Source organism: Bos grunniens, chromosome 11, assembly GCF_055505025.1.
Source record: "Bos grunniens cultivar Pamir isolate PY7600 chromosome 11, Bosgru_T2T1.0, whole genome shotgun sequence".
Lineage (NCBI taxonomy): Eukaryota > Metazoa > Chordata > Mammalia > Artiodactyla > Bovidae > Bos > Bos grunniens.
The window spans coordinates 45,278,464-45,305,315 of NC_141175.1; the positions used below are offsets into that span (position 1 = coordinate 45,278,464).

The 26,852-nt window shown below is 37.9% G+C and overlaps 1 protein-coding gene across 3 annotated transcripts in view; it reads left to right on the forward strand.

Moving 5' to 3' along the window:
• Positions 1–23,932, forward strand: part of PELI1 (pellino E3 ubiquitin protein ligase 1) — a 55,943-nt gene extending 32,011 nt beyond the window's left edge. For 2 of the 3 annotated variants that reach the window (XM_086326346.1, XM_086326347.1), the window contains exons 2-7: positions 8,665–8,804; positions 11,569–11,698; positions 17,813–17,914; positions 20,438–20,635; positions 20,723–20,911; positions 21,490–23,932. In XM_086326346.1, the coding sequence (XP_086182472.1) occupies positions 8,734–8,804; positions 11,569–11,698; positions 17,813–17,914; positions 20,438–20,635; positions 20,723–20,911; positions 21,490–22,056 (1,257 nt within the window). In that variant the 5' untranslated portion in view covers positions 8,665–8,733 and the 3' untranslated portion in view covers positions 22,057–23,932. The remainder of the gene's footprint in view (positions 1–8,664; positions 8,805–11,568; positions 11,699–17,812; positions 17,915–20,437; positions 20,636–20,722; positions 20,912–21,489) is intronic. The other variant, XM_086326348.1, reaches the window with a different exon arrangement.
• Positions 23,933–26,852: the final 2,920 nt, after the last annotated feature.

Below are 26,852 nucleotides of genomic sequence, written 5' to 3' on the forward strand. Positions count from 1 at the left end.
GACCGGACGCTGTGACTTGACAGGCCCAGCGTAAGTGACACTCTTAACACGTTTAGGTTGTGAGAAGGCTGGAAGGAAGCAAACTTTAAATCTTGAATTCATTTCTATATTAAAGTTTTTGTTTTAAAATTTTTATTAAATTTTGTTTTCCATTTTTATTGTCTTCTCTTTTTTTACTTTTTATTTTGAAATCGTGCCTTCGAGAAAAATCGGAAAAATAATTCAGTTAGTTTACATATACCCTTTATTTCCTCTAATGTTCAGTTCAGTTGCTCAGTTGTGTCTGACTCTCTGTGACCCCATAAATCACAGCACGTCAGGCCTCCCTGTCCATCGCCAACTCCTGGAGTTCATTTAAACTCACATCCATCAAGTCGGTGATGCCATCCAGCCATCTCATCCTCTGTCGCCCCCTTCTCCTCCTGCCCCCAATCCCTCCCAGCATCAGGGTCTTTTACAATGTTAGCAATCTGTATAACCAGAGTATATTTATCAAGACCAGGAAACTGACATTAATAATATATCACTATTCACTAAACTATAGGCCATATTCAAATTTCAGTTTTCCACTGTCCTTTTTCTGTTCCAGGATCCAATTCCTGATCCTGTGTAGTTGCTTCATCTCCTTCATCTCCAACCTGGGAGTTTCTCAGCCTTTCCTTGTCTTTCATGATCTTAGCACTTTGAGTGCTGAGAGTTATTTTGTAGACTGTCAGTTTGGGTTGGTCTGATATGTTCTCCTGATTAGATCGAGGTCACACATTTTCTGGCAACATAGCACAAAAGTGATGTGGCTTTCATACATCATAATCAGGGAATACACGATATCGAAACATTTTATTGCAGATGTTGACCTTGATCAGTTAGTTAAGCTGGTGTCTGCCAGGTTTCACCCACTGTAAGTTACTGTTTTCCACTTCATAATCAATAAGTATCTTGGAGGAGATACTTGAGACTGTTATTGGCCTTTTTAAAATGCATGTAATTTGGTCAGTGTTTTAATAAAAACAAGGACTAGAGAAAACCGAGGTTATTCTATTTCTGGGAGCAATCTAACTGTCCAAAACAATCATTACACAATACTTTTTGTGGAACATGGACTCCATATTCCATTTTTTCATTTCATAGGATGGTATAGATTTAAAGTGATTGAGAAAAATCCATTCATTCATTTTCTTTTCAAGTTTAAATTTTATCCAAGGGACTTTTGAACTCAGCTTTAAAATGATTGAATTACTAGAAACTTCAGATGGTTGGTCAATATTATAGAAGTTTGTCCTGTATTAGAGCAGTAGCATTTATATAAACTCTCACCATTAGATACATTATAGTGGGAAGAGTTGGAGGGTTTTCTTGCTTGTTTAGTTTCCCAGTGCCCTTGTCTCCTCCCCACCCCCCACTTACTTTTCATTTTAAACTCAGTTGTTTCAGCTGATCCAGAGTACTGGTTTGAGTTTGAATTGTAACCTTGGCTTTCTTATCTGTTGAACCTCACAAGGTTGTTCTGGGATTAAATCAGTTGTTTTATGTAAAGTATTTAGAACAGTGCTTGGCACAGAACCCGGAAAGTGTTGGACACTAAGAAAAAAGGGTAGCAGAGGCATGGGTTGCCTGCTGACTTGAAGAAACTATAGCGTTTACAATGAGTATAGTTGTATCAGTTGTTTTTTGTTCTGAATTGCTATCTAATCCCACTGAATTTGCTGCGTTCTGCAAAATTTTCTTCAAGACTTTAGTGGTGAAATCTAGGGGAATTTCTGGTCTTGCTTTCCTGAGAAGCGTATTATCATTTTAGGCACTTTGGTAAGCTGAAAGAGTTGAATACAGGCCGAGCATGGGCAGACACAATTAAAAAAAAAAAAAGAGCCCTTAGTTGTGTCTTTTACAATACATTTTCTAGGCGTGGGGAGTTAAGTGATCATTTTGGGGCGGGGTGGACAGGTTGTATTTAAACCCCCACCCCCGTCAGGAATACTGCCCTGCAGTTTTCTCTTGGCTGTCACTTTTCTGGGAGTGCATGAAACCTGCCCCTATGCTGCCTGGTCTCTCTTCTTATATATGTGTTTTTCTTCCTCATGGTGCCAGGAATTTGTCTTAGTGTAATACCATGCTTTTCCCCTTTGATTTCTTTCTCCCCTCCTCATTTTTTTAAAAAAGCAAAGTCCACTTTATTTACTGATGTTTTTATTGTTGGTCACTACCAGGCAACAGGGTTGACAAATACAGTGAGCTTTGAGGAAGTGACAGAATTTCAAATAATGTCCAAAAGCCCTAGTCATAATTGCATAATTGCTATTAGTCTCTGCTGGAGTGTAACTTATCTAGAGTTTATTTTACTTTACAGTCTCTTTTCCTAAATGGCCCCCTGATGGCCTCTTACTCTTATTAATATTTAGGAATCAACCCTACCCAGCCTTGTTTGGGGTGTGATCAGTGGTATCAAAAAACCTGAACTACTGCTTAACTTCTAGGAGCATCAGTCTTCTCATTTATCAAGTGGAGATAAATTACTATACTTGATACAGTTGTGATAGAAATTAGATTAGTTAATGTGTGTTTGTTTCATATATAGGTTTCAGTTCTAGCTCTGTCACATATTACCTGTTTGGCCTTGAACCAGTCACTGGCCTTTCTGACTGACAACTTCTGTTCCCTGTCTGGAAAATGGAGTTAATAAGACATCTCTAATTCACAGGGCTGTTGTGAGGGTCAAATAACCTAATCCTGTGAGAAAGCACTTTGCTGATTAACTTTCTGTGCAAGTGCAAGATAGACCTTAATCTAAGTTTGATTCCAATTGATATTGATATGCCTTTTGATTTAAAAGCATTCCCCTATGCTTTTCAAAGCCTGCTTTTAGTTTCTCTGAGTTTGGGTCCCCTAGGTCAAGAAGATATTTCCTTACCTGGCCTCCACAGATTAGCCTTTCTCTAAACCTCAGGCTGGGCTTCCCTGGTGGTTTAGTGGTAAAGAATCCATCTGCCAATGCAGGAGGTATGGGTTTGATTCTTGGGTTGAGAAGATCCCCTGGAGAAGGAAATGGCAACCCACTCCAGTATTCTTACCTGGGAAATCCCATGGACAGAGGAGCCTGGCAGGCTGCAGTCCATGGGGTTGCAGAGTCAGACACAACTGAGCGACTAAGCAACAACAAAATGTCAGGCTACCAAGCACTGGCCTTATAGCTACTTCTTTGGCCACCCCAACTCCAGTTTCTTTCCTTCAAGAAAGAAGGAAGGTTGAGAGAGGTTGCTAAATATTAAAATATTTTAATGCACAGAAATATTAATAATTAATCACCATCGAGATAAGATGATAGTTCTCCCATTCTCATTCCAGCCACTCTTATCAAGTCTAATGAAATACTGAAACGGCAGCTTCAAAGCCATTGCTCTCCCTAACACAAGGCTTAAGACCAGTGTTAAGACTCATACTCCCAATGCAGGAGACATGGGTTTGATCCCTGGTCAGGGCACTAAGATCCTGCGTGCTGTGAGGTGTGGCCGAATAAAATAAAAAAATTTTAAGACATCAGTATGATTATGGTAGTAAGCAAATGTTTATTAAATACCTTACTGTGTACTAAGTACTATGACAAAAATAGGGGAAATTCCTCCTAAAAAAAATTGTTATCTCCAGTTTGTTCTCAGTGGTTCTGAGGGCGAAGGGTGGGAAGGAAGTTGGGGGATGGAGTGTGGGAAGGTGAGACATTCTCAGGGGTGCTGCTGAACCTCTGACAATGTGCAGGCCATCTCCCCCCTCCACTCCCCATGTCAAAATGTCAGTAGTGCCAGGGTTGAGAAACCCGAATTTAGGGGAACAGTCACTATCTGTGGGAAAGATGTTAGTTGCTTTCCCATCAGGATGAAAATATGTTATCACTGTAGCTGATAGACTATCAGCATGTCATTTGGCCACCCTAAAAAGCAAGGCTGGGAGTTTGTCCAGAAGTGCCCTGTATCTTGAGAAGGGGAGCATGGCCTTCACTTCTTTGAGTGCTCTACTGAGAAGCCAAAAGACACCAACAGAAAGAAAAGTAGTAACCTCATCCTCCTACAGCTGACACCATTATTTTGCCTATCTCCTTTCTCCGTTTATGGAAAAATGCTGCTTATTAATCCTGCTGATGGTGAAAGAAGGAAGATGATGATTAACTTTTCACTCTTAGCAAGAAACTGCTGCAAGTTTACCACCCTCCAATCATCAGCTAATTTGTTTTCACAAAATGGCTCCACCACAAGCATAAGAAAAGAGTTCCTTTTGTTTGAATCATCCTTTTGAAATCAACCACAGGGGAACGCTGGTGTAGATGGAATTCTGTTTCATCAGAGATAACATATGCAATCCACATTATATTTTTCACCATAAAAAAATTATAACATTTTCATGTTTTAAAACATTTTCCTCCCCCCCCCCACCTCCACCCAGCATCCCTTATGCCTACTCTCTTGCCCACCAAAATAGGAGTGTTCAAAAGATTATGTAAACACATTCCTAAGGTCTGTTTTGTCCCTCCCTTAGTGTTTGCTTCTTTTTATTTTTCAGGACAGGAATTTCGTACTTGTGTTTAGTAGGTAGAAAGCAAAAAGGCTGTGTGCAGTGTGAAAAAGAAAAATGTTATGTTAAAGGAGCAATTTGGACCGAGATTGGTTCCCCAGTTTTCCTTCTTAAGGTAAAACTGACGATTACATATTAGAAAGTCTTTTCCTTTGCAAACACTTGATAAGAAAACAATTGTATTTCACTGGCCTTTAAAGAACAAATGATTAGAATGTTGTATCAGTCAAATTAATGAGACTCTTAAGAAACGTATTTTATGGCGAATTATTCATCTTTTCCTGCCCTCCCCCCACACACACAAATAGCGTTCCAGAATGTATTTCTTTTAAAATTTGTTCAACTTGGGAAGGTCTCCGCTGATGAGAACAGCATGCTTAATTTTCACAGATCAAGCAGACTTCGAAGTAATAGATATTATAGGAAACAGCCTTGTTGTCTTAGCAAGATTTTCTCTATCATTTTTTCCAGTCTCATATAGACTTAATGGTGCTATTTCTTATTCTTTTTGCTGGGTCACTTTGGGATGGGACTGAATATATGGGGTCAGACCAGCTAACGTAACTGAACACCACCAGGTGCTGTCTGTGATTGAGGTGTTAGAATACACTTCCGTACATACGCGTGTCGTGTTCTCAGGACTATGACTTCAGGAATTGATTTCGAAGAATTCTGTGTATTATTCAGATTTTTAAAACACAGATTATCTACAGAGAGTGAATGCAAGAGTTACTATCTAGCTGCTGGGCCTTGTTTAAGATCGTAAATAACCATTACTACTAAAGTATCTTATTAGAGATTTTGATTATTAGATACAAAAATAGAAACCAAGTTTCAGTGTGTTCCTGTGATTGAAATTTTGATATCTGATAAATATCTCAAATTAGACCCTCTCAGGAATCTAACCAAAGTAAGAATAATTGGGAACATATTGTTTTTCTTGGCTAATTTGGCCAGAGGCTCTAGAAAATATAGAATGGTGAGTATATGCCAGCCCTACTCTTATTCCTTGTCAAAGCTAAAATTAGTTCTTGTTTTGCTATAGGGGCAATAGGACTAAATCTATAGTTCTGTATGCACATTACTTGTAAATTTTTATGTTAGGACCAGATGGTTTCTCATATATTTTCACCTCCAACGTTCTCTTCGTTTTACTTTAGTCCCTTCATTTTTAGAGATGAGGAAACAGATTGGTTTATTCAAAGAGAACTAGAACTATAACATAGGTTAATACTTGTTAGCCATGCTAAAAACTAGTGTCAGCCAAATATGGGCATTTATGTATCATTTTCAGATTTTTGCCATATCTATGTGCTTACTAATCCTATTTAATACTGTTGAAATTGACTTCTTTAAATAAGTTCTTTTTAAGGAAATGTTTTGCTGCTATAAATGAAAACCCCCCACTTCCTAAAAATAGAAAGTAACTCTACAAAGGAATCTGAATCAGGACAGTGTTATTAAAACTTAATTTAAATTTTAAATTTAATTAATTCATGTTATTGAAGTTTTAATTCTTACTGTTCTTGGTCAGAAGTGTGCCACAGCAGTGTTTTCATGTTTAGATGGCAGTACGTTAATTGTCTAAGAAGAGTTCATTTAAAACCCCTGGTTAAATCTAAGCTTTTTAAAGTGGAATGCTTCTTTAGGGGAGAAGTAAAAGGGATAGACATTCATATATTGATATACGACATAGTGTAGATCAGATGATCTTGTTATTTGCAACTGTAGTTGTAAAACTGTAGCACAATATCACAGTATTCTGGTTTTATAGAATACTGACACTGATAAGGCTATAGCCCATTTCCATCACCACTGTGGTGCCTTCCTGTTGCTTTTTTGTAGTTGCATTCACTTCCCCCCTGCTCCCACCCCCAGTTTAACCTTTGGCAGCCACTTATCTGATTTCTGTTTCTGTAATTTTGTCATTTCAAGGGTGTTATATAAAAGAAATCATATATGTAACCTTCTGAGCTTAGATTTTTATATTCAGCATAATTCTCTAAAGATTTGTCCATGATGTTTCATGTACCAGTAGTTTATTCCTTTTTATTGGTGAGAACTATTCCGTAGTATGGATGTACCACAGGTTAATCATCCACTCAGTAAAGAACATCTGGATTAATTCAAGTTTTTGGCTACTATGCATAAAGCTGCTATAAACATTTATGTACAGGTTTGTGTGAAAAGAAGTCTTTTCATGTTCTTTGTTCTTTTCTGGTGTTCCAAGTTACTATTTTTTAAAAAATTTATTTTCTGTTTAGTGAATTCCTGCTAGCCATTCTATTAGAGTATCTCTGCTGGTGACAAATTCTCTTAATTTTTCCTCATCTGAGAATGTCTTAATTTTTCTTTCCATTCTTGCTGGAATCTGGTTGATAGTTACTTTCTTTCAGCACCTGAAAAAAATAGGCCACTTGCTTCTGTCTTGTAGTTTCTGGTGAGAAATTCATTGTTTTCCCCCTGTAGGTAAGGTTTAGTTCTTCTCTGGCTACTTTCAAGAAAATTTCTTTGCCTTTAAGTCAGAAGTTTAATTACCATGTGTCTTGGCATAGATTTCTTTGGTTTTATCCTATGTGGAGTTTGTTCAGCTTCCTGAATCTGTGGTTTTGTTCCCCTTTTCACATTTGTTGCATTTCAGTCATTGTTTGAGTGCTTTTTCAGCTCGGTTCTTTCTCCTTTCATTCTGAACTCCAGTGATCCTAATGTTATTAAATGGGCCGTTTTGTAGCCCCACAGGTCCATGAGGCTCCTTCCTGTATTTTTCCAGTCTAATTTCCTGTCTTGTTCAGACTGGGTACTTTCTGTCTTCCAGCTCATTCCTTTCCTACATACCTTCCATTCTGGGTTGAGCCCATCCAGTGAACTTTACATATCTTCTCTTTCTTTGTGGAGACTATTTTTTGTTTGTCTCTTTGCCGCAAATTTGTTTGTAGTTGATTACTGAAATTTTTTATCATGACTGATTTAAAATCTTTGTTAGATAATTCTCACGTCTCTGTCATCTAAACTTCTGGCACCTGTTGATTATCTTTTTGCATTGTTTTAATTCTGTCTTGTACTTTATATAGTAAGTGGCTTTCTTTTGAAAGCTGGACATTTTCGTTGTACGTTTGGACACTCTGAATATCATCCAGACCTTCTATTTTCACTGACTTTTCCTCACATTGCTCTGTCAGGGGAGTACGGGGAGCCTTCTTACTGCTACTAGGTGGACATGGAAGTCCAGGTTCCCTGCTTGGCCTCCATTGACCCCTGAGGGAAGAAGATCCTGCTGAATTGGAATGGAACCCTAGGCTCCCTGCGCTGTCCACTGACACCACTTGGGCAGAGGAGGGGGCATGTTGCCAGCCAACAGGGTGGTTGTGCCGGCTCTCCACTTGGCCTGTTCTGACACTGCCTCTGGCACGGGTAGCCCAGAGGGAGGTCAGGCCGCCTCATGGCCTCCTGAGGTGGATGTCCGGGCTCACCGCTCAGCTCCTGCTGGTGAGTGCGATGGTGGGGTCACAGTGTTTTCTGTGGTGCTGGCTGCAGTGGAGCAGTTATTGTCACAAGTTTTCTGTCTTGCTAAGGCTGCGTTTTCTTGTTCTTTTGACCAGAGAGAGCAGCATTTTGTCAGGTGTTTGTTTTTCTCTCTGCCAGTTGGCATTTCCAGGTTGCTAGATTCTTGAGCTTCAGATCTGGGATATATTGATATTAGGCAAAAAGAAAACCCAAAGAACTTGCCACGAAGTCGTTCCATGGGCCCCAAGGCCCCTAGCTGTTCTGCCTTCTCTCTACTTTTCAGAGTCTTCTTCTGCTTTATATATAGTGTTTAGGGTTTTGGGTTATAATTAGCAGAAATCATAGGGAAAATAATGTCTTCCTCATCGTCCTGGAACTGGAATTTACATTTTTAATGTAAAGTTAACATTCCTAAATTTACATTTTAATGTGTTTAAACAGTTATATCAACTATACAACCATTATTGGGGGAAATGTCACACACTATATATATTATGTGATAATTTTCATAATATTGTGCTCACAAGGACTTTTAGAAAAGAACATCTTTACTTAAACTGAAATTCATTGTTCAAATTATTAATGAAAACTTTTCCCCTCTAGGAAATAATGCAAAAGGTGTCCCAAGGCTCCTGATCAGTGAACAAAGATTTGAGAAAGACAGCCAAGCTCATGTTTTCTCCTGATCAAGAAAATCATCCATCCAAAGCACCAGTAAAATATGGTGAACTCATTGTCTTAGGGTAAGACTTCTCCATCTGATGAGCATAAAATTGAATGATATATGGTAACTTGAAAATCTTGGTTAAATGCACTTTTTTTTAGAATTTATATCCTGCCTATTTCCAAAGAGTATTTAAAGCTACAGAGTTATATTACCAAATTAAGAAATTCTTTTAATTCTCATTTTTATGCCATCCTTTGTAAGTACTCAAATGCTCCATAAACTCTGCCTCACCCTCACCCCTAGAAAGGACAAACCTTCTTAAAGATGAAGTGAAAAATGTACTTGTCTAAAGTCACATAGCCAGTCCATTTGTCTTCCCTATGTCGTCTTTTAGAAAATTTGCCTCAGCTGACTGTACCCAAAATCTCCCCTCTGCTTAGGTCATTTCATGTAGGTTAGTGTTAATTTGTTCCTTTGCCCTCTGAGACAGATGCTGCTTTGTGCTTTTGGTCCTGTACTTAAAAGAGTTGTATAGACATGACAATGTGATGATTCTGAAGCCCAGGACATTGCTACTTGTTTGCTTCAAAAGTAATCTCATCCATTCAACTCATACAGTCTTATGATTGAGGAATAAATGATTCCATTATTGCAGTTTATCCAGTCTAAACTTGCCACAGTGTCAAAATGGAGACACAATGTTAGTCTGTTTCTTAGAGATCTCAGAAACTAGACATTGTAAAACTTACTTTCTCCCTACTGCTTCTGTCCTGCCTAAAAAACAATTCTAGACATTTACAACATATTTTAGAATCAGGTTGGTGCAAATTCTTCTTTAACTGAAACTGTGGCCATTGTTTCAGATACGAAAGTAAGAAAAACTGGGGAAATAATATGGTGTTACTGAGCTTAACTGGAAGCCAGGAATCCTGAATCCCAGTACTTTTTCCAGCACTGCTAGCTGTGTGGCCTTAGGCAAGTCACTTAACCATTTTGGGCCTTAGTTTCCTCTTCTGTAAAATGACAGACAAGATCAACTAAGGTCCCTTGAGATTAAAGAAAATGTTGTTTTCTCAAAAACAATTTAAAAGATTGTAAACTTAATATAGGAACTACAATATTACAATTTAAAATCACATAGATTTTGATGTATTAATAACAGATTTTTAACCACCAAAAGCTATTCAAAGTTAAATTCTTCAGTAGGAAATTTGAGTCATCTGAAGACTTAGAATTTGAAATTTAGTATATGGTTTAAACTGGCTCTTTTAGCCCAGCGGTTTCTCAGTTAACCTTATAAAATGGTTGTCTCTGTACCTGGCACTTGATGTATTAAAATGCAAACAATGCTGCTTCTCAACATTTTAGAAGGAGAAGTCAGGCTGGATAAGGTGGTCAGTTTTGTGCTGGTGCTATTTGGAAAAGAGCTCTGAGCTACAGGAACACAGTGTAGGAATAGAGAGCATATGTCCAAAAGAGGAAGGAGGCGAGCTCTGGTAGACAGTAGTAAGGGGCAGTGAGGAGCCCTCAGTGTGTGAGACTGGGGGCAGCACAGTCCCAAGCAGCAAAATCCAGTATGTATTAGCTGAGGGGCACTACCATGAACCTTTAGCAAGGTTAGCAGGGGCTTTTGCCAGAAGAATCAGTGTGTTTTACATTTTATAAAGGTTGTTCAGTGTAATTTCTATATCTGACAACCTTTGAGTAAACTCCCTTCCCTTCCTTGTCAGCCCCTAGTGTAGGCCATTTTATAAGCACAGTCTCCTCCACCCTCAAAACTGTACCCATTCCTTGCCTCGGTTTCCCCCCAGATTAACCAGCTATAAACAAGAAACCATCACACCAAAGGTGTTTGTCGCGCAATAAGGGGGACAGTACTTGAGGAGAGAGTATTATTAAGCTACTGTTCATGCCTCAGCAAAGCAGTAAAGAATGAAAAAAAGCACAGCAAGCACCTAGATTCCAGTTCTAGCTTTGCCAGTGTCACTGGTGTGACCTTCAGAAAATAATGGAGGGACTCAGTTCCTCTGAAGAATAACTTAATTCCTAGCCTGTAACAGTGGCAAGTGATACCGGTCTTGCAGTTTTTATGAGAGAATGGATAAAATAAAGTGATTTGTGAACTAGAACCCACTAGTGCCTAGTACATAGTTAACACCCAGATGTTTGTTTTGAACCTTTTTCCTATTGGTTCACTCCTCGCTCACTTGCTTACCTTTAGAGCGTGTTTATGTTATCATGGAGAAATGATCATAAGATCTGAGCAACAAACGTGTTTAACGGCCACTTACTTATGCTCAGTCGGACAGGTTTTACTGACTAATGTGAATGTGTACAAGCCAGTAGCTGAGACTAACAAGTCTAAAAATTCCTAATTTAAAAAGTTCAGTTACTTATAAAGTGTTTGGTTCATAATTAAAGGAGATTCTATTTTAAACGTCATATTTGTTTAAATATGTACTTTTAAAGGTTGTATTACCACATGCAAACATTCACCTTTAAAAAAAATAGAATGAGTCATAAGAAGTCAGATATGCCATTAATCAGCTCTTGATTATCTTAAATAAAAGAGGGAAGAAAAATACAAGTAATTTAAATCTGTGTGTAATCCAAAAGGTACTTCTCTGTGACTTCAGATGTAGACAGAAAAAAATCTTTTTTGTTTCACACTCAGGCAGCTGGTCTGGGGATCAGCAGTCGCTAAAAGTTAATTCCAGACACTTATAATCTACTAATAGATAATTAATCAGTGGTTGATCCTCTAAGACAAAGTAAAGCATTTGTTTTAGAATTGTGTGGTTCTTTCATGAGATCATCTAAATTTTTTTCTCCCCCATCAGGTATAATGGGTCTCTTCCAAACGGCGATAGAGGAAGGAGGAAAAGTAGATTTGCTTTGTTTAAAAGACCTAAGGCAAATGGGGTGAAGCCCAGCACCGTGCATGTTGCTTGTACTCCTCAGGCTGCAAAGGTAACACAAACAAACACTAAGTAAATTAACTTGGAGAAATTGAAAGACTTATATATGCTGTTCATGTTCTTTAGCAGACCCTTCACATTGTATACCAGAAGTTTCCTTTTGTTTGGATGGGAAAAGACACTTGGGAGATAGGATATCTAAAGAAATGCCATCTAAAAGGGCATAGGACTTTTTTTTTTAATGACACACTGGGATCCATGAGAAGGAAATAATCCATTAGAAGGAAATAATTCCTTTTTTGTCATTAAAAAAAAAGTTGGGGTGGAGGGGGGACAGGGCTTCATCTAGAATTTGGAATTGTGGAACTGCCCTGAGATGTAGTGCGTTCCCGCTATTACTCGAGGGACCTCCCTGAGCTGGGCAAGGAGCGTGGTACAGAATATATGTATTCAGGGCCTAGAAACATGTTTGGATGAGATCATTTTTTTAACTGAGTGGTCTTTATCAAAGATTTTATGGATGCTCTTGTTTTTATTTTTTATTTTATGACCCCCACAGCATTGTAGCATAGTGCCTTAAATACAGTAGACCTTCATTAATTATTAAATCAAATCAAAGCTGTGAAAGCAAATACCCAATTGTGTCTGTAACACAACTTCTCAGTCTCCTGGCCTATTTCATGCTTCACCTCATGTGAAAAGTTGACTCATTGGAAAAGACTCTAATGCTGGGAGGGATTGGGGGCAGGAGGAGAAGGGGACGACAGAGGATGAGATGGCTGGATGGCATCACTGACTCGATGGACGTGAGTCTAGGTGAACTCCGGGAGTTGGTGATGGACAGGGAGGCCTGGCGTGCTGCGATTCATGGGGTCGCAAAGAGTCAGACACGACTGAGCGACTGAACTGAACTGAACCCCGTTTTTATTCCCAACCAAAATTTCCAGAAGCTAGGCCACCATTTCTGGGCACTTGGGCTTTTCCTAGAGTGATAGACAATAAGGGGACATTTCAGATCTTAAATTTCCTGTGTATTCTTCTACTTCCAGTTTTATAACACAGATTAAATTTGATACTGTGGTGAATGAATAAACATTACAAAGAGTTCTTTACATCTGGAAGTACCTATATCTTTAAGCAACCCCAGAATGTACATTAATATTACACCATCTGAGGTATATTTTTGTAGGTTAAAAATAAATGAGAGAGAAATTGGCATACAGTGCCTTGTTTCAAGTCATATTTGCAGTCCCTGGACTTTTGGCTTTGTTTTATATCCAGTGCGGTGTCTAAGCAAGAGTCCTCAAGGAGTCTTCTCTTACTATTTAAGAGCCAGGGAATGTAGAAAAGTGACAGTTTTCTTTACGTGTTTCTTTCTGTTTTTTTGCAAAGAAGGGATGTGCTGATAAATAATAAGCAGGTGGTAGAGTGAAAGGTTTATTGATCTGAGGAACTTCTTTCCAGTATTTCCCCACTGAAGTGCTCTTGGCATTTTGGGTGTGCCAATTCTTCTTTATGTAGGACTGTCCCACCTGTTGCAGGATATTTAATATTCAGTTCAGTTCAGTCGCGTCTGACTCTTTGCAGCCCCATGAATCGCAGCATGCCAGGCCTCCCTGTCCATCACCAACTCCCGGAATTCACTCAGACTCAAGTCCATCGAGTCAGTGATGCCATCCAGCCATCTCATCCTCTGTTGTCCCCTTCTCCTCCTGCCCCCAATCCCTCCCAGCATCAGAATGTTTTCCAATGAGTCAACTCTTCGCATGAGGTGGCCAAAGTACTGGAGTTTCAGTTTTAGCATCATTCCTTCCAAAGAAATCCCAGGGCTGATCTCCTTCAGAATGGACTGGTTGGATCTCCTTGCAGACCAAAGGACTCTCAAGAGTTTTCTCCAACACCACAGTTCAAAAGCATCAATTCTTCAGCGTTTAGCCTTCTTCACAGTCCAACTCTCACATCTATACATGACCACTGGAAAAACCATAGCCTTGACTAGACGGACCTTTGTTGGCAAAGTAATGTCTCTGCTTTTGAATATGCTATCTAGGTTGGTCATAACTTTCCTTCCAAGGAGTAAGCGTCTTTTAATTTCATGGCTGCAGTCACCTTCTGCAGTGATTTTGGAGTCCAAAAAAATAAAGTCTGACACTGTTTCCACTGTTTCCCCATCTATTTGCCATGAAGTGATGGGACCGTATGCCATGATCTTCCTTTTCTGAATGTTGAGCTTTAAGCCAACTTTTTCACTCTCTACGTGGTGCAAAAGTAATTACAGTTTCGGACCGTGAATTTTGAATCATTATAAGTACACTCAAATACATCTTTATATTAATCAAAATAGGAACTATTACAGTCAACACGTTTTTGCCAATGAGAAATAATTTTGTTTATTCCTGTAGCATAAAAATCTGTGCTTCAGGATTCCATGAACTCTTGGAAAGCATTTTCTGCCGCCTCCTGGTTGTGAAAGTGTTTTCCCTGCCAAAAGTTGTCAAGATGCTTAAAGAAGTGGTAGTTGGTTGGCAAGAGATCAGATGAATATGGTGGATGAGACAGAACTTCGTAGCCCAATTCATTTAACTTTTGAAGCATTGTTTGTGCAGTGTGTGGTCAGGCATTGTCATGGAGAGGAATTGGGCCCTTGCTGTTGACCATTGCCGGCTACAGGTGTTGCAGTTTTTGGTGCATCTCATTGATTTGCTGAACATACTTCTCAGATGTAAGCGTTTCACCAGAATTCTGGAAGCTATAGTGGATCAGATGGGCAGCAGGCCACCAAACAGTGACCATGACATTTTTTTGGCACAAGTTTGGCTTTGAGAAGTGCTCTGGGGCTTCTTCTCAGTCTAGCCACTGAGTTGATCATTGCCGGTTGTTGTATAAAATCCACTTTTCGTCACATGTCACAATCTGGTTGAAAAATGGTTTGTTGTGTAGAATAAGAGAGGATGTCACTTCAAAATGATTTTTTTGATTTGCAGTCAGCTCATTAGGCACCCACTTATCAAGATTTTTTACCTTTCTAATTTGCTTCAAATGCCAAATGACCATAGAATGGTCGATGTTGAATTCTTTGGCAATTTCTTGTGTAGTTGTAAGAGGATCAGCTTCAGTGATGCTCTCAGTTGGTCACTGTCAACTTCCGATAGCCAACCACTGCACTCCTCATCTTCAAGGCGCTTGTCTCCTTTGCAAAACTTCTTGAACCACCACTGCACTGTATGTTCATTAGCAGTTCCTGGGCCAGATGCATTGTTGATGTTACAAGTTGTCTCCGCTACCTTATGATCAGTTTTGAACTCGAATAAAAAATTGCTCAAATTTGGTTTTTATCTAGCATCATTTCTATAGTCTAAAATAAATATAAACAACAAGTAATAAGTCATTAGCAAAAAAAATAAAGTGAGAAATGCACATTAAAATGATGTATAATAACATAGCCACATTTATTTAGGAATTTATTCCAATATTAAAGGCAGAGTTCAACAATGCAAATAGCCATTACTTTTGCACCAACCTAATATTCTTGGTCCCTTCCCACTGAATGCCATTTCAGCCCTCAAATCATTGTGATGGCCAACAAACACAGCCACCAAACGCCCCTTATACAGCTGACACTACCTCTGGTTAAGAACTACTATCCTAGGGCAAATCTTTCTAAGTCTTACTTCTGTAATTTCCTGTTGTGTACTTCTCTTCGTATTTTTACTGTCATACTCCTCGTGTTTCATTGCTGGCTCCTTTTCATCTTTACTAGGCAGCAAGAATCTTAGGGATCAAAGATTGACTTTCTGCTTTTTCAATTTTGGAGGAGTGTGTAATGAGGTCAGGAAGAAAACTAACTGTTTAGTCTAGCAGGCATCTGGGATGAGTGCTTAAACCCTGACTTCCAATCCAGTGAGAATTTAACTTGACACAGCTCTGTATTCTCAATCAGAGTAGATCTCATAGTTAAAAAAAAAACAGCTTATGATCTCAAAGTACACAAAACCTGTGTTTTTAAATCCCTTTAGCCGTTAAGAATTAATGGCCAAAGTACTAAAAAATTATTTCATTGAAAAGTCAGCTGCTTATTGTTGAGATAAAGTAATTATAGGTTTTTAAATCTTTAAAGCCATTTTGTCATGTTTATGAATGCATCAGTGTGTTGTAAAGCCTGTTAAAGTGCATGGGAGTGACCTAAACTGTACTCTTGAGGTTCAGTTCCTCTACAGAGATAGGAGTAGGGAAGGACATATAAGCAGCCTTCATTATATCTGCAGTTTAATTTCTTTTAAAATATCAGAAGCAGAAATGGTATTAGTAAGAACGATAAAAGTTGGGTACTTAGTACCCAGGTGTTTGTATATTCTTTTTGTATATTTGAAAATTTCACAGTCTTAATTATCTTAAATCTATGAAGACTTTATATATTACAGGTTAGCTACCAATTGAAACCAAGTAAAATTTCATAATACCAAAGTTCTAATTATGAAAGTTTTTTTTTCATTTAGCCTCTTTGCTGCATATAATCATTCTTCTGTGTCTTTCTGTGTTTCTTTTACACAGGCTGTTTCCACTTCCTCTGTGCAGGTTTTTCCCCCTCTGATATTATCATCAACTCATGCATAGAAAACGCCTGAAAACAAAACTAAGAAGTTCTTTTTAGCAATGTTTTTAGTTTGGCATATGTCAATAATACAGTCATAAGCATTATATCCATTTCCTTTGGTATGTGTAATCATTCTATGAATTTTTCTGTATCTAGCCTAGCATATGGCAAGTACTTGTCATCTATAGAGTGACAGAGTGGCTAGGAAAACCAGTTAACTCTGCTTATTTGTTAACTTTAAACCTCTTTGAGTTATTAAATAAGATTCCTCTTGTCTTGCAAGATTTTGTATTTTCTCCTTTAAGTATCTTATAACTTGAAATACTTATAATGGAGACTCAGATTTTACAATTTTTTTAATACAGTGAACTTATGTTTTTACTCTGTAATTGCTTCAGTGCACAGATAGACCTCAGATATATTTTGGGATCAGTTTCAGACCACTACAATAAAGCAAATCACAACTGGTTTCGTTTCCTAATATATATATAAAAGTTATGTTTGCACTATGCTGTGGTCTCCTAAGTGTACAGGCTTCCCTGGTGGCTCATATGGTAAAGAATCCACCTGCATTATAGGAGACCCGGGTTCGATCCTTGGGTCGGGAAGATCCCCAGAAGAAGGGAATGGCAACCCACTCCAGTATTCTTGCCTGGAGAATCCCATGGATAGAGGAGCAGGCGGGCTACAGTCCATCGGTCACAAAGAGTTGGATACGACTGAGTGACTGAGCACACTAAGTGTGCAGTAATAGCATCATGAAAGTTACTCAGTTGTGTCCAACTCTTGCGACCTCATCAGCTGTAGCCTACTATGCTCCCCTCTCCATGGAATTTCCCACCATTGAGCCACCAGGAAAGCCCTTAATTTTAAAGTACTTTTAATGCTAAATGCTAACCATCATCTGACAATGGAGGGTTGCCACAAATCTTCAATTTATAAAAAATTCAGTATCTGTGAAGCATAATAAAATGAGGTCTGCCTGAATTCTTCTGCACTCCACTCACTCTAAGAAACCACTGTCACAGCAAAGGTTATGCAAGTTATTAATCTCTAAATTTCAGGGGGAAAATATGTCACACATGTAATAAACAGATTACCATTTTTTAAAGAAAGAATAAAAACCTCTATTTTTCTTATTTGCAATTGATCAAACATTTTATTCAAAATAGCAGCAATGATATCCTTGATTATGTATTAACATATATATTTTTATATGTCTGTGTATAGGTGAAATGAATACCAGCAGTGACATAAGAGATGTTTTCTTTTGTAATTATAAAATACTTGACTTACCCTTGAAGCAGTATAGTGGTATTTTTTTTTTAACTTTTGTTATATGCTGGAGTACATATACTCCAATACAATGTGTTAGTGTTGGGTGCACAACAGGGTGATTCAGTTATACATTTATATGCATCTCTTCTTTCTCAGATTCTTTTTCCAATTACATTGTTATAGTATAATGAGCATAGCTCCCTATTTTTTTTTTTTTAAAAGGTTATCTATTATGGTTATCTATTTAGATTGATGTACCTGCTAATTTTTGCTATTAATCTTTTTTTTTCTTAGGCAATAAGCAATAAGGACCAGCATAGCATATCATACACCTTGTCTCGAGCACAGACAGTAGTGGTTGAATATACTCATGACAGCAACACTGATATGTTTCAGGTATTATAACATCTCAACTTTTTTTCTTAAAAAACAAAAGTTAAAAACCTGTTGTAATTGACTTTCGCTGTGGTCAGCTTAAAGGTTATCACACTTAATGCATTTCATTAAAATATATGTTGATTTCTAAACCCCACGTCTAGAAGTCCACATAGCATGGGTAAGAGATGGGCTCTGATATCAGAATTTCTGGTAAACATTACTTAGCCACTCTCTGCATCAGTTTCCTCCTATAAAGTGAGATAATAGAACTTCCTTCAGATGACTATTGGGAAGCTTGAATGTGTTAGTCCCTCTGAAGTACTCAGAACTGTGCCAGGTACCTGGTAAACACTTAGCTGCTAGTATTGGTAGCTGTAAGAATAATTATTATCCAAAAAAGAAACCAAGGGATATTTTATACACATTTATGATCTTTTTTGCTATTCTCACTTTCCCTCTCTAGGCAACTAAAAGTACAGTTTCTAATTATTCATATCATATATGTGAAGTCAAACTTTCTTCTCAGCACATATTTGCTCAAAGCTAATGGTATAGTAAGTTTTTATTTCTCTCATTCTTTGTACCAATCCAGTACTGATGGTTTTATAAATCAGTGACAGAAAAGCCAAACCTTAAAGACATAAGCAAGATTCTTGATATTCATGACATCGTTTCTCTTACTATTGGGTTTTTGTAAAGCCTTGGGCTTTTTTGAAACAAACTTAAATAGGATATAAAGTGCCTAATAATGTTGTTTTTATAATTATTGTCCCAATGACTTTACAGTTTTTCTTAACTTTATGAGATAAAATGAAGATAAAAAGGCCTGGAGATGTCTTTGCTGTAGTCAGTAACAAAATATTTCTTTAAAGTCACTTTACACTCAACCCTCTTAATGGAATGCTGAATTTTTTAGAATAGTGGAAATATTTTTAGTTTCAAAGGTTTAAGACCATATTTTTTAGATATTGTATTCTTAGAAATAAAGAAAGGAATATCCAAATATTACATTTTTTTAATCAATAAATTTCCCCCTAAAACTATCCAGACTAAATAAGTCTTTGTACTTAGTGGCAGGATAAAAACACTAGAGTTTTATCTGAAAGTGTGTTGATAAAAGGAATTCTTAAAGCTCAACTAGGCGAAGAACAACTTAAGAGTCGTCATCTTTATAAAGGGTCAGTAGTTTTTCTCAAGAACAACTTTATTTTTGATGATGCTCCTTATTCAGTGTTGTTTATTTTTGGCTGTGCTGGTCTTCATTGCTGCGAGCAGGCTTTCTCTAGTGGCAGTGAGTGGGCAGCTCTGTTAGTGAGCAGGCTTCGCATTGTGGTGGCCTCTCTTGTGACAGAGCACAGGCTCTAGGCTCGTGGGCTTCAGTAGTTACAGTGCTTGGACTTAGTTGTCCCATGACACATGGGATCCTCCCAGACCAAGGGTCAGACCTGTCCCCTGCATTGGTAGGCGGCTTCTTAACCACTGAACCACCAGGGAAGTCCTATGATACTACTTTATAACAAATACATTAACGAACTGATTTCTAAATGTTGAATACCCTGTGATAATTGTCACTTTTGACGTCTTTTCCACCAGTTTCATTTTTTCAACTTTCATCTTTCAAAATGAAATTAATTAATTTACTAGCTAGTACATTTGAAGATGTTTTTACTTCACTGACACCTCATCCAGCAGAACTCTGTTCAAGGAAACTTGTCTTTAAACTATGGCCAAGAACCAGGAAGAAAACAGAAAAGACATTTAGGCATATAAAATAAATGCCACAGAGTCCATGTACTGAAATTCCTTTTCTCTAACTCCCTAGAGAATCCCTTAGGCCATCACCAAGAACCTTTTGAAATACTGTTCTTTGAAGTTCAGTTATCTGATTTCTCAACCCAAAGCAGAATTCAGAGTAGCTGGTTCAAGGAGGAGTATGCTGCAGAAACAAGTATACCCATCAGCAAGAAATGAGAGTTGACAGCCTGACAGAAAAGACAGGAGAAAATCTGTGAAGTAGACATAAGACCTCAAAGCACGGCTTTGTAAGGTTTTAACATAGGGATCAGTGTTCTTCTACACCTTTATAGCACCCAAAGACGTCACTGCACTTCAGCTTAATATAAACAGTATTCATAGTGTAATGTCCTGGAGTCATCATAGAATATTTATTTTTATGTTCATTATGTTCTGTTAAGGAAACTAGAGTAATATGTGGTAGACATATGTCTGTCCCAAGGGGTTAAAATTAAAATCTGCACCCACTTAGAAATTTCAGCCATCCTAAACTCTTCATTCTCTGAGGGTTTCCTATATTCTGGGTAGCAAGTTCCTACTTAATTCTATGCTCTAAGTGATTACTACATCAGAGGAAATCTGAGAGATTGGTTTTCAAGGGTATAGATACCCCCAGAGTTAAGTATAATAAGTTTGGGCTTTAGAAATTTCAGAGGCTTGATGATTTCACCTTATTGTTTGTGCCTTTGAGGGAATTTTCCGCTGTGTTCCTTTCAGTAGTTTTATAGATATTTCTTTTTCTCTTAGATTGGCCGGTCGACTGAAAGTCCCATTGATTTTGTAGTAACTGACACAGTTCCTGGAAGTCAAAGTAATTCTGATACACAGTCAGTGCAGAGCACCATATCAAGATTTGCCTGTAGAATCATATGTGAACGGAATCCCCCCTTTACAGCACGGATTTATGCTGCAGGATTTGACTCATCAAAAAACATCTTTCTTGGGGTAAAAAGCTTTTTTCCTAAATGTTGCCTTTCACAACCACTTCAGTTTCCCAGTTTACAAATAAACAGAAGCTATTTTTCCTGCTAGGAGAAGGCTGCCAAATGGAAGACATCAGATGGACAGATGGATGGCCTGACCACTAATGGCGTTCTTGTTATGCATCCACGCAATGGGTTCACAGAAGACTCCAAACCTGGAATATGGAGAGAAATATCAGTGTGTGGAAATGTGTTCAGCCTGCGTGAAACCAGATCAGCTCAGCAGAGAGGGAAAATGGTGAGTACTAAGACGTAAACTTCTTACTTAATTACAGTAGACTTCATAGGGTGAGTTGGGCTGAATGCATTACATATTCCCCAAAACTATTAAATCTTTTGCTGATACAAAGTACAAAGTGTGGCTGTCAAGCTCTGACTTCCAAACACTATACGAGGAGGGTAGTATCCTAGTTTTTCAATGAGGACACTCTAAAAATGTATTCTTTTTTTATATTTTGTTAATATATTTTAAAACGTAAGCTTTCCCAATTTAAACAACACTCTGTGTATTTTCTACTTGTATCTGTAAATCTTTGACCAAGATATTTACCAAATTGGAAATATTAAGCTAACTGATTAGTCAGATGGTTTAATCATAAATTGTCTTTACTACAACTCTGAAAAGATATGTTGCTGTTCAATATTTTATCCTTGATTTTGAAACCTGTATTTTTCATGACTGCCATTCAAGTTTCTTCAATAAACAACCAGAGGAAATCTTGATTCTTGAATAAGGAGCTTGTAAAACCAAAACTCTGAAGTAAAAATCCAAAACTCCCTGGTGAATGTGTGTTTTTTGATTCTTGTTTCCTCTAGGTGGAAATTGAAACCAATCAGTTACAAGATGGCTCATTAATTGATCTCTGTGGCGCAACATTGCTGTGGCGTACTGCAGAAGGCCTTTCCCACACTCCTACCGTGAAGCATTTAGAAGCTTTAAGACAGGAAATCAATGCAGCGCGACCTCAGTGCCCTGTCGGGTTCAACACACTAGCATTTCCCAGCATGAAGAGAAAAGATGTCGTTGATGAAAAACAACCGTGGGTGTACCTACACTGCGGCCACGTGCATGGCTATCATAACTGGGGGAACAAGGAAGAACGTGACGGAAAGGATCGGGAGTGTCCCATGTGTAGGTCTGTTGGTCCCTATGTCCCTCTGTGGCTTGGATGTGAAGCTGGATTTTATGTGGACGCCGGCCCTCCAACCCATGCGTTCAGCCCATGTGGGCATGTGTGTTCAGAAAAGACAACTGCCTATTGGTCCCAGATCCCGCTTCCTCACGGTACTCACACTTTTCATGCCGCCTGTCCCTTCTGTGCACATCAGTTGGCTGGTGAACAAGGCTACATCAGACTTATTTTCCAAGGACCTCTAGACTAACAGACAGTTGTCCTCCAGGACTACATTAAACATTTATAAGCTAAGTGATCTGGGCTTTCCAACCTGTTGTCCATGTCACAGTTTTTCTGCTCTGGTCGTTTGCATTAAGATGAAGAATTTTTTTAAACATTTGTAATAAATAGTAGCAATTTCTGAGCAAAAATCTGGGAAACTCAAGCAAAGGAATTTTCGAAAGTACCAGACTTCTGATTTCTGAGTTTTGAAAATATATTTTGAGGAGAAAAAGACATAGTCTAATTTGATGCCTTCCTTTTAGTGTTTTTGAATCACCCATCCTCAGTGTTGAAAAATTGTTTTGTATAACTGAGGGTACTGTTGGTTCAAACTATGTTAGTTTACAGTTTGTTGCAAAATTGTAAAATACAGCAACATGTATATTAACTTTTTTCTATTTATCTTTATTATAGAAAATATCTTAGAATATTCCTGATAGAATAGCGTGGTAACGATGGTCTCACTCTCCTGGTGGGAATGGTAGTTTAGCAAGCGTAGCTCAAGGATTTGCAGAGTTAGGAAGAAGGACAGGAGAGACTCTCTCCCCACCCCATCTAAATATGAAATTTGGTAAATTAGAATACTTTGTAAAAACAAATTCATATTAATTACCATTACGTAAGAGGTGTTTGTTTTTAACCACATTAAAGATAATTGGGAAAGAATTTTTTCCTTAATGTTTCTTCCGAGTATAGTACTATAACAAAAACTTAATGCTAAGAAACATTTTATATGCTCCTTTGAAAATGCAATTTAATCTAGATAATCTATTTTTCTCCCACAATAACTAATCTGTTTTTAGTATCAGCAACATTTGGCAAGTTTATTTTTTAGATATAAACTGTGGTTCATCTGTTCACTGTTTCTAGAAAAAAATCATTCCCATGAGAAAAAGCATAAATTAACAAGAAAGGAGAGTGACTTGATTTGCCTTTAGAAAAAGAATGCTGAATTAACTATCCTGTATTTGGACTTATTCAGGTGTTAAGAAACGTAGAAAGATTTGAAGGGTTGAATGACAGCAGTGCTCTTCTGTTTTTTTTTTTTTTAAATTTTAACAGACCAGCCTTAACTGTGGGTTTGAATCCTAAAAGGACATTTGCCACAGTGTGACTCAAGGAAGTATTTGGTTGGCAGGTGAGCACAGTGACAGCCAAATGGAGGGACATACTTGCATGGTCAGTTTATTCTCTAATTCCAGGAAGTTCTTTGCTTTCAGAATGAAGAAAACATTTTCTCCCCCTTTCCCCCACCCACCCGTTGTTTTTTTTTTTTTAATACCCACAAGGAAAGTATAGACAGCTGCACTACATCAAACCCTTTGTGACACTTGTAAAAATCAGTACACTTTTAGGTTAGACAGAATCATTTTTTTAATCTTTTGATTTGCTTTCCTTTAGTTCAAAAAGTTGTATTATATTTAATTGACTATAGCAAGATTTTGTATGTGGTAGCATAGCTTTAATTTATCCTGTTATGATACTGTTCTGAATTTTCTTTTGGTTTTTAAAAAACAAAACCTGTTGCTTAGAAGCCATGAACTATTTTACTTTACTTCAACTTGTCAAAATTTCCTTGTTTTAAAAAAATGATCATTTGGGTTCACTCAGGAAATGCATGTCAGGAAACTTGTATTATAAGTTGACTAGTTGTGATGTACCAGTAACTGCTGTTACTCCTTTTTCAAAGAAATACAATTGATTTTGAAGTTTTCTAGATTGTCACATGCTTTGTGACTAATGCAAGGAAATCAAGTCCTGTGTTGTATTTGTTCTAGTCATTTCTATTCAGGCTATATATTGTAGCTAATTTTTATTTGCAATTAATTTATTCAAACTAAGTAAATACTTTTCAAAATAGATACTTGAATTTGTTTCTGTGAGTTCATTTTTCCATAACTTAGAATGGGAAACCAGAAGTGAAAACTTATGGACAAAACCAATGCACACTCCAAAAATATTCACTTGAAATAGGTGAGGAGTTTGCATGTAATGTAAGTCTTTATTCTCTGGTTCTCTTAGGAAAGTATCTCTTCCCTGATAATAGAGGAGCTTCTTTAGTGGTTGAGTAATTGCAGCCTTTTTCTAAGTTAAACCCTGCTAGAGAGATAGCTCTTAGTAAGTTGCATAACTAGACTGTTTAAGCAGTGCCTCAGTAATCATAAAAGGTTCATGTTCTTCCTGAGGTGTCTGAACTTCCTCCTATCAATTGGGAAAAATCTGGTTCATTTTCTATCAAATTAAAGTTATGAAAACTTAGATAATTTAAGTCATTAGTCATATGTTTTTCTGTTCAAGCATCTTAATTATTCAAGCAGTTTAATTATTAGACATTTTGCCAATGACTAATGGAATACTTTTACTTACTCAGTTGTATTAAGGGAATGTCAGTATTCTGACCAAAAAGAAAAAAGTTGTGTTTAGGTGTCCTAAATGCATTCTCAAGAAAGATAGTCTGAATGGCTCAGTTCTTTTATCAGAGTGATCTTACTGTCTAAATCTGTGTTTGATTAAGATTAAATCTTGACTGTGTCTGACTTTTTGCGATGCTGTGGCCCATAGCCCACCAGGCGCCCTCTGTTCATGGGGTTTCTGGGCAAGATTACTGGAGTGGGTTGCCATTCCCTTCTCCAAGGGATCATCCCAACCCAGGAATTGAATCTGAGTCTCCTACATTACAGGCAGGTAGATTCTTTACCTTTTGGGCCACCAGGGAAGCCCTCCTTAATCCATACAGGGAATTAAATTTCCCCTTTATCTAAAATGTTGGGGTCATGAAGCAAGATAGGGTAAATATCTAGAAAGAGGAGTTCTCTACCAGGTTATCTTCTTCAAGCTGTGATTGCTTACTTTCATCATATAAAAATCTTCTAGTACTTGTGAGGCAGGATAGAAATAAATACTCATGTAAACATAGAATCACATCTAACATGAGTACTCCCAGTCCACTCTTCCTTCAGAAGAGTGCCCAGAAACCATGCGTGATGCATGACCTTCTGACACAGACTGAGGGCATCCATGGAAGTCCATCCATAATTAAACTTTATAAATGTAATTTATCTTTAAACTTTATAAAATAAATGTAGCATGTTGGCCCCTCATCCCAAATGATCATCTTAAGTTAACTGAAGGATCTGTGATTCATTCTTTGGTTTTTATGTTCTAAGCATTAACCCTGTAGCAAATCGGATCCCTAAAACACTACATAACCCAACTGTATTATTCTATCTCCCACTCCCTCTTTCAGAATTACTCCTGTACAAGCATACTCTACGGTCATGCCCTCAGAATTTTACTCCCACATTCTTAGAACAGATATTTGAATATCCACTGTGCACCAGGCCCTGTTCTAAACACTGGGTGATATAGCAGGGAAAGACAAAAACCAAAACCCTGCCTTTGTGCGGTTTGTGTTTTAGTGAGAAAGATGGAAAAGAACAAGATAATGTAAAATTACAGTATGATAGATTGCAGTGCTGAAGGGACAAATAATGCAGAAAAGGGAGATACGGATGTCATGTGTGATTTGTGTGAGTGTGTGGAGTGTTTACAGTATTAAGTAGGAGGGCAAGAACTCCACTGGAAAGTTAATATTTGAGTTAAGATCTGAAGTGGCTACTTAGGAGAAGAGCGTTTAGGCAGAAGGAACACCGATTCCAAGGGTCCTGACGCAAGAGCCTGCTTGAAGTTATTCTGTAACAGACAAGAGGCCAGTGTGACCATGTGGGTAGGAATGGGGAGAAGAGGAACAGGTTAGATCCAGGAGGTAAAGCAATGGTGGAGTGGGGCCTGGGGATGAACTAGATCTCGGAGTGCCTCCTGAGACTTTTGGCTTTTATTCTGAATGAGATGGGGGCCCATGGGAGGATTTTGAGCAGGGGAATAACATGCTCACACTTAGATTTTAATAGGATTCAAGAAGACTGAAGTGGAGCAGGGAAACCAGTTAGGATTACTGTTGCGGTAATCCTGGGGGGAAATGATGGTGACTTAGGTCAAAGTGGATGCAATGGAGCTGGTTTGAAAAGTAACCAGAATCTGGGTATATTTTGAAGACAGAGCTGACAATATTTGCTGGCAGGTCAGATAAGGGGTATGAAAGAACGAATAGGAGTCGAGGACAACTTGGTTTAATTAGCCTGAGTAACTACTAGAAGGATTAAATTGTCGGTTAGTGAAGTAGAGAACAGTTTGTGTGGGAGGGTGTACTGGTTGTGGAACTCAGTCTGGGACATTCAATGGAGGCTTCCCTTAAACAAGATATTTACTGAAACCATCTCTGCTTTTGTCTTTTGAACTACTGTCAAGAGTTCCTAATTATCATGATCAGTGATCCCCATGTATCCCATGCTAGCTTAGAAACAAAAAAGTATTCCTCCTGTTTAAGGGCCAGCTTCCTTTCATTAAAACAGAGTAGGGGTATACCTCTGTCTTTGCTTTGGCTGCCCTCTGAGGAAACGCAGTTCTATTTTCAACCACAGTAGCTTCCTTTAGCCAGCATGTTCTAATACAGTTTTTCTCCCTTATTCATGTATACCTTTGTCCTTAGCTCTAGCCATTTTTTTTAAAAGGTTCTCAGTTTTATTGAAGCTTAATGTTTTGCTGCTTCAAATCCTTCCGGGCACCGGTAGAGCACAGTGGTGTTTGTTTTTTAATTTGAATATTTAAATGTTAACAGAAAACAAAGTAGTCTTGAACCTATTTTATAAGTCCAGATTTTAATATCCAGCTTCCCTTAAGGAAATATGTCTGTATTTGATAATATTGTCAGAAAGTGCAGTA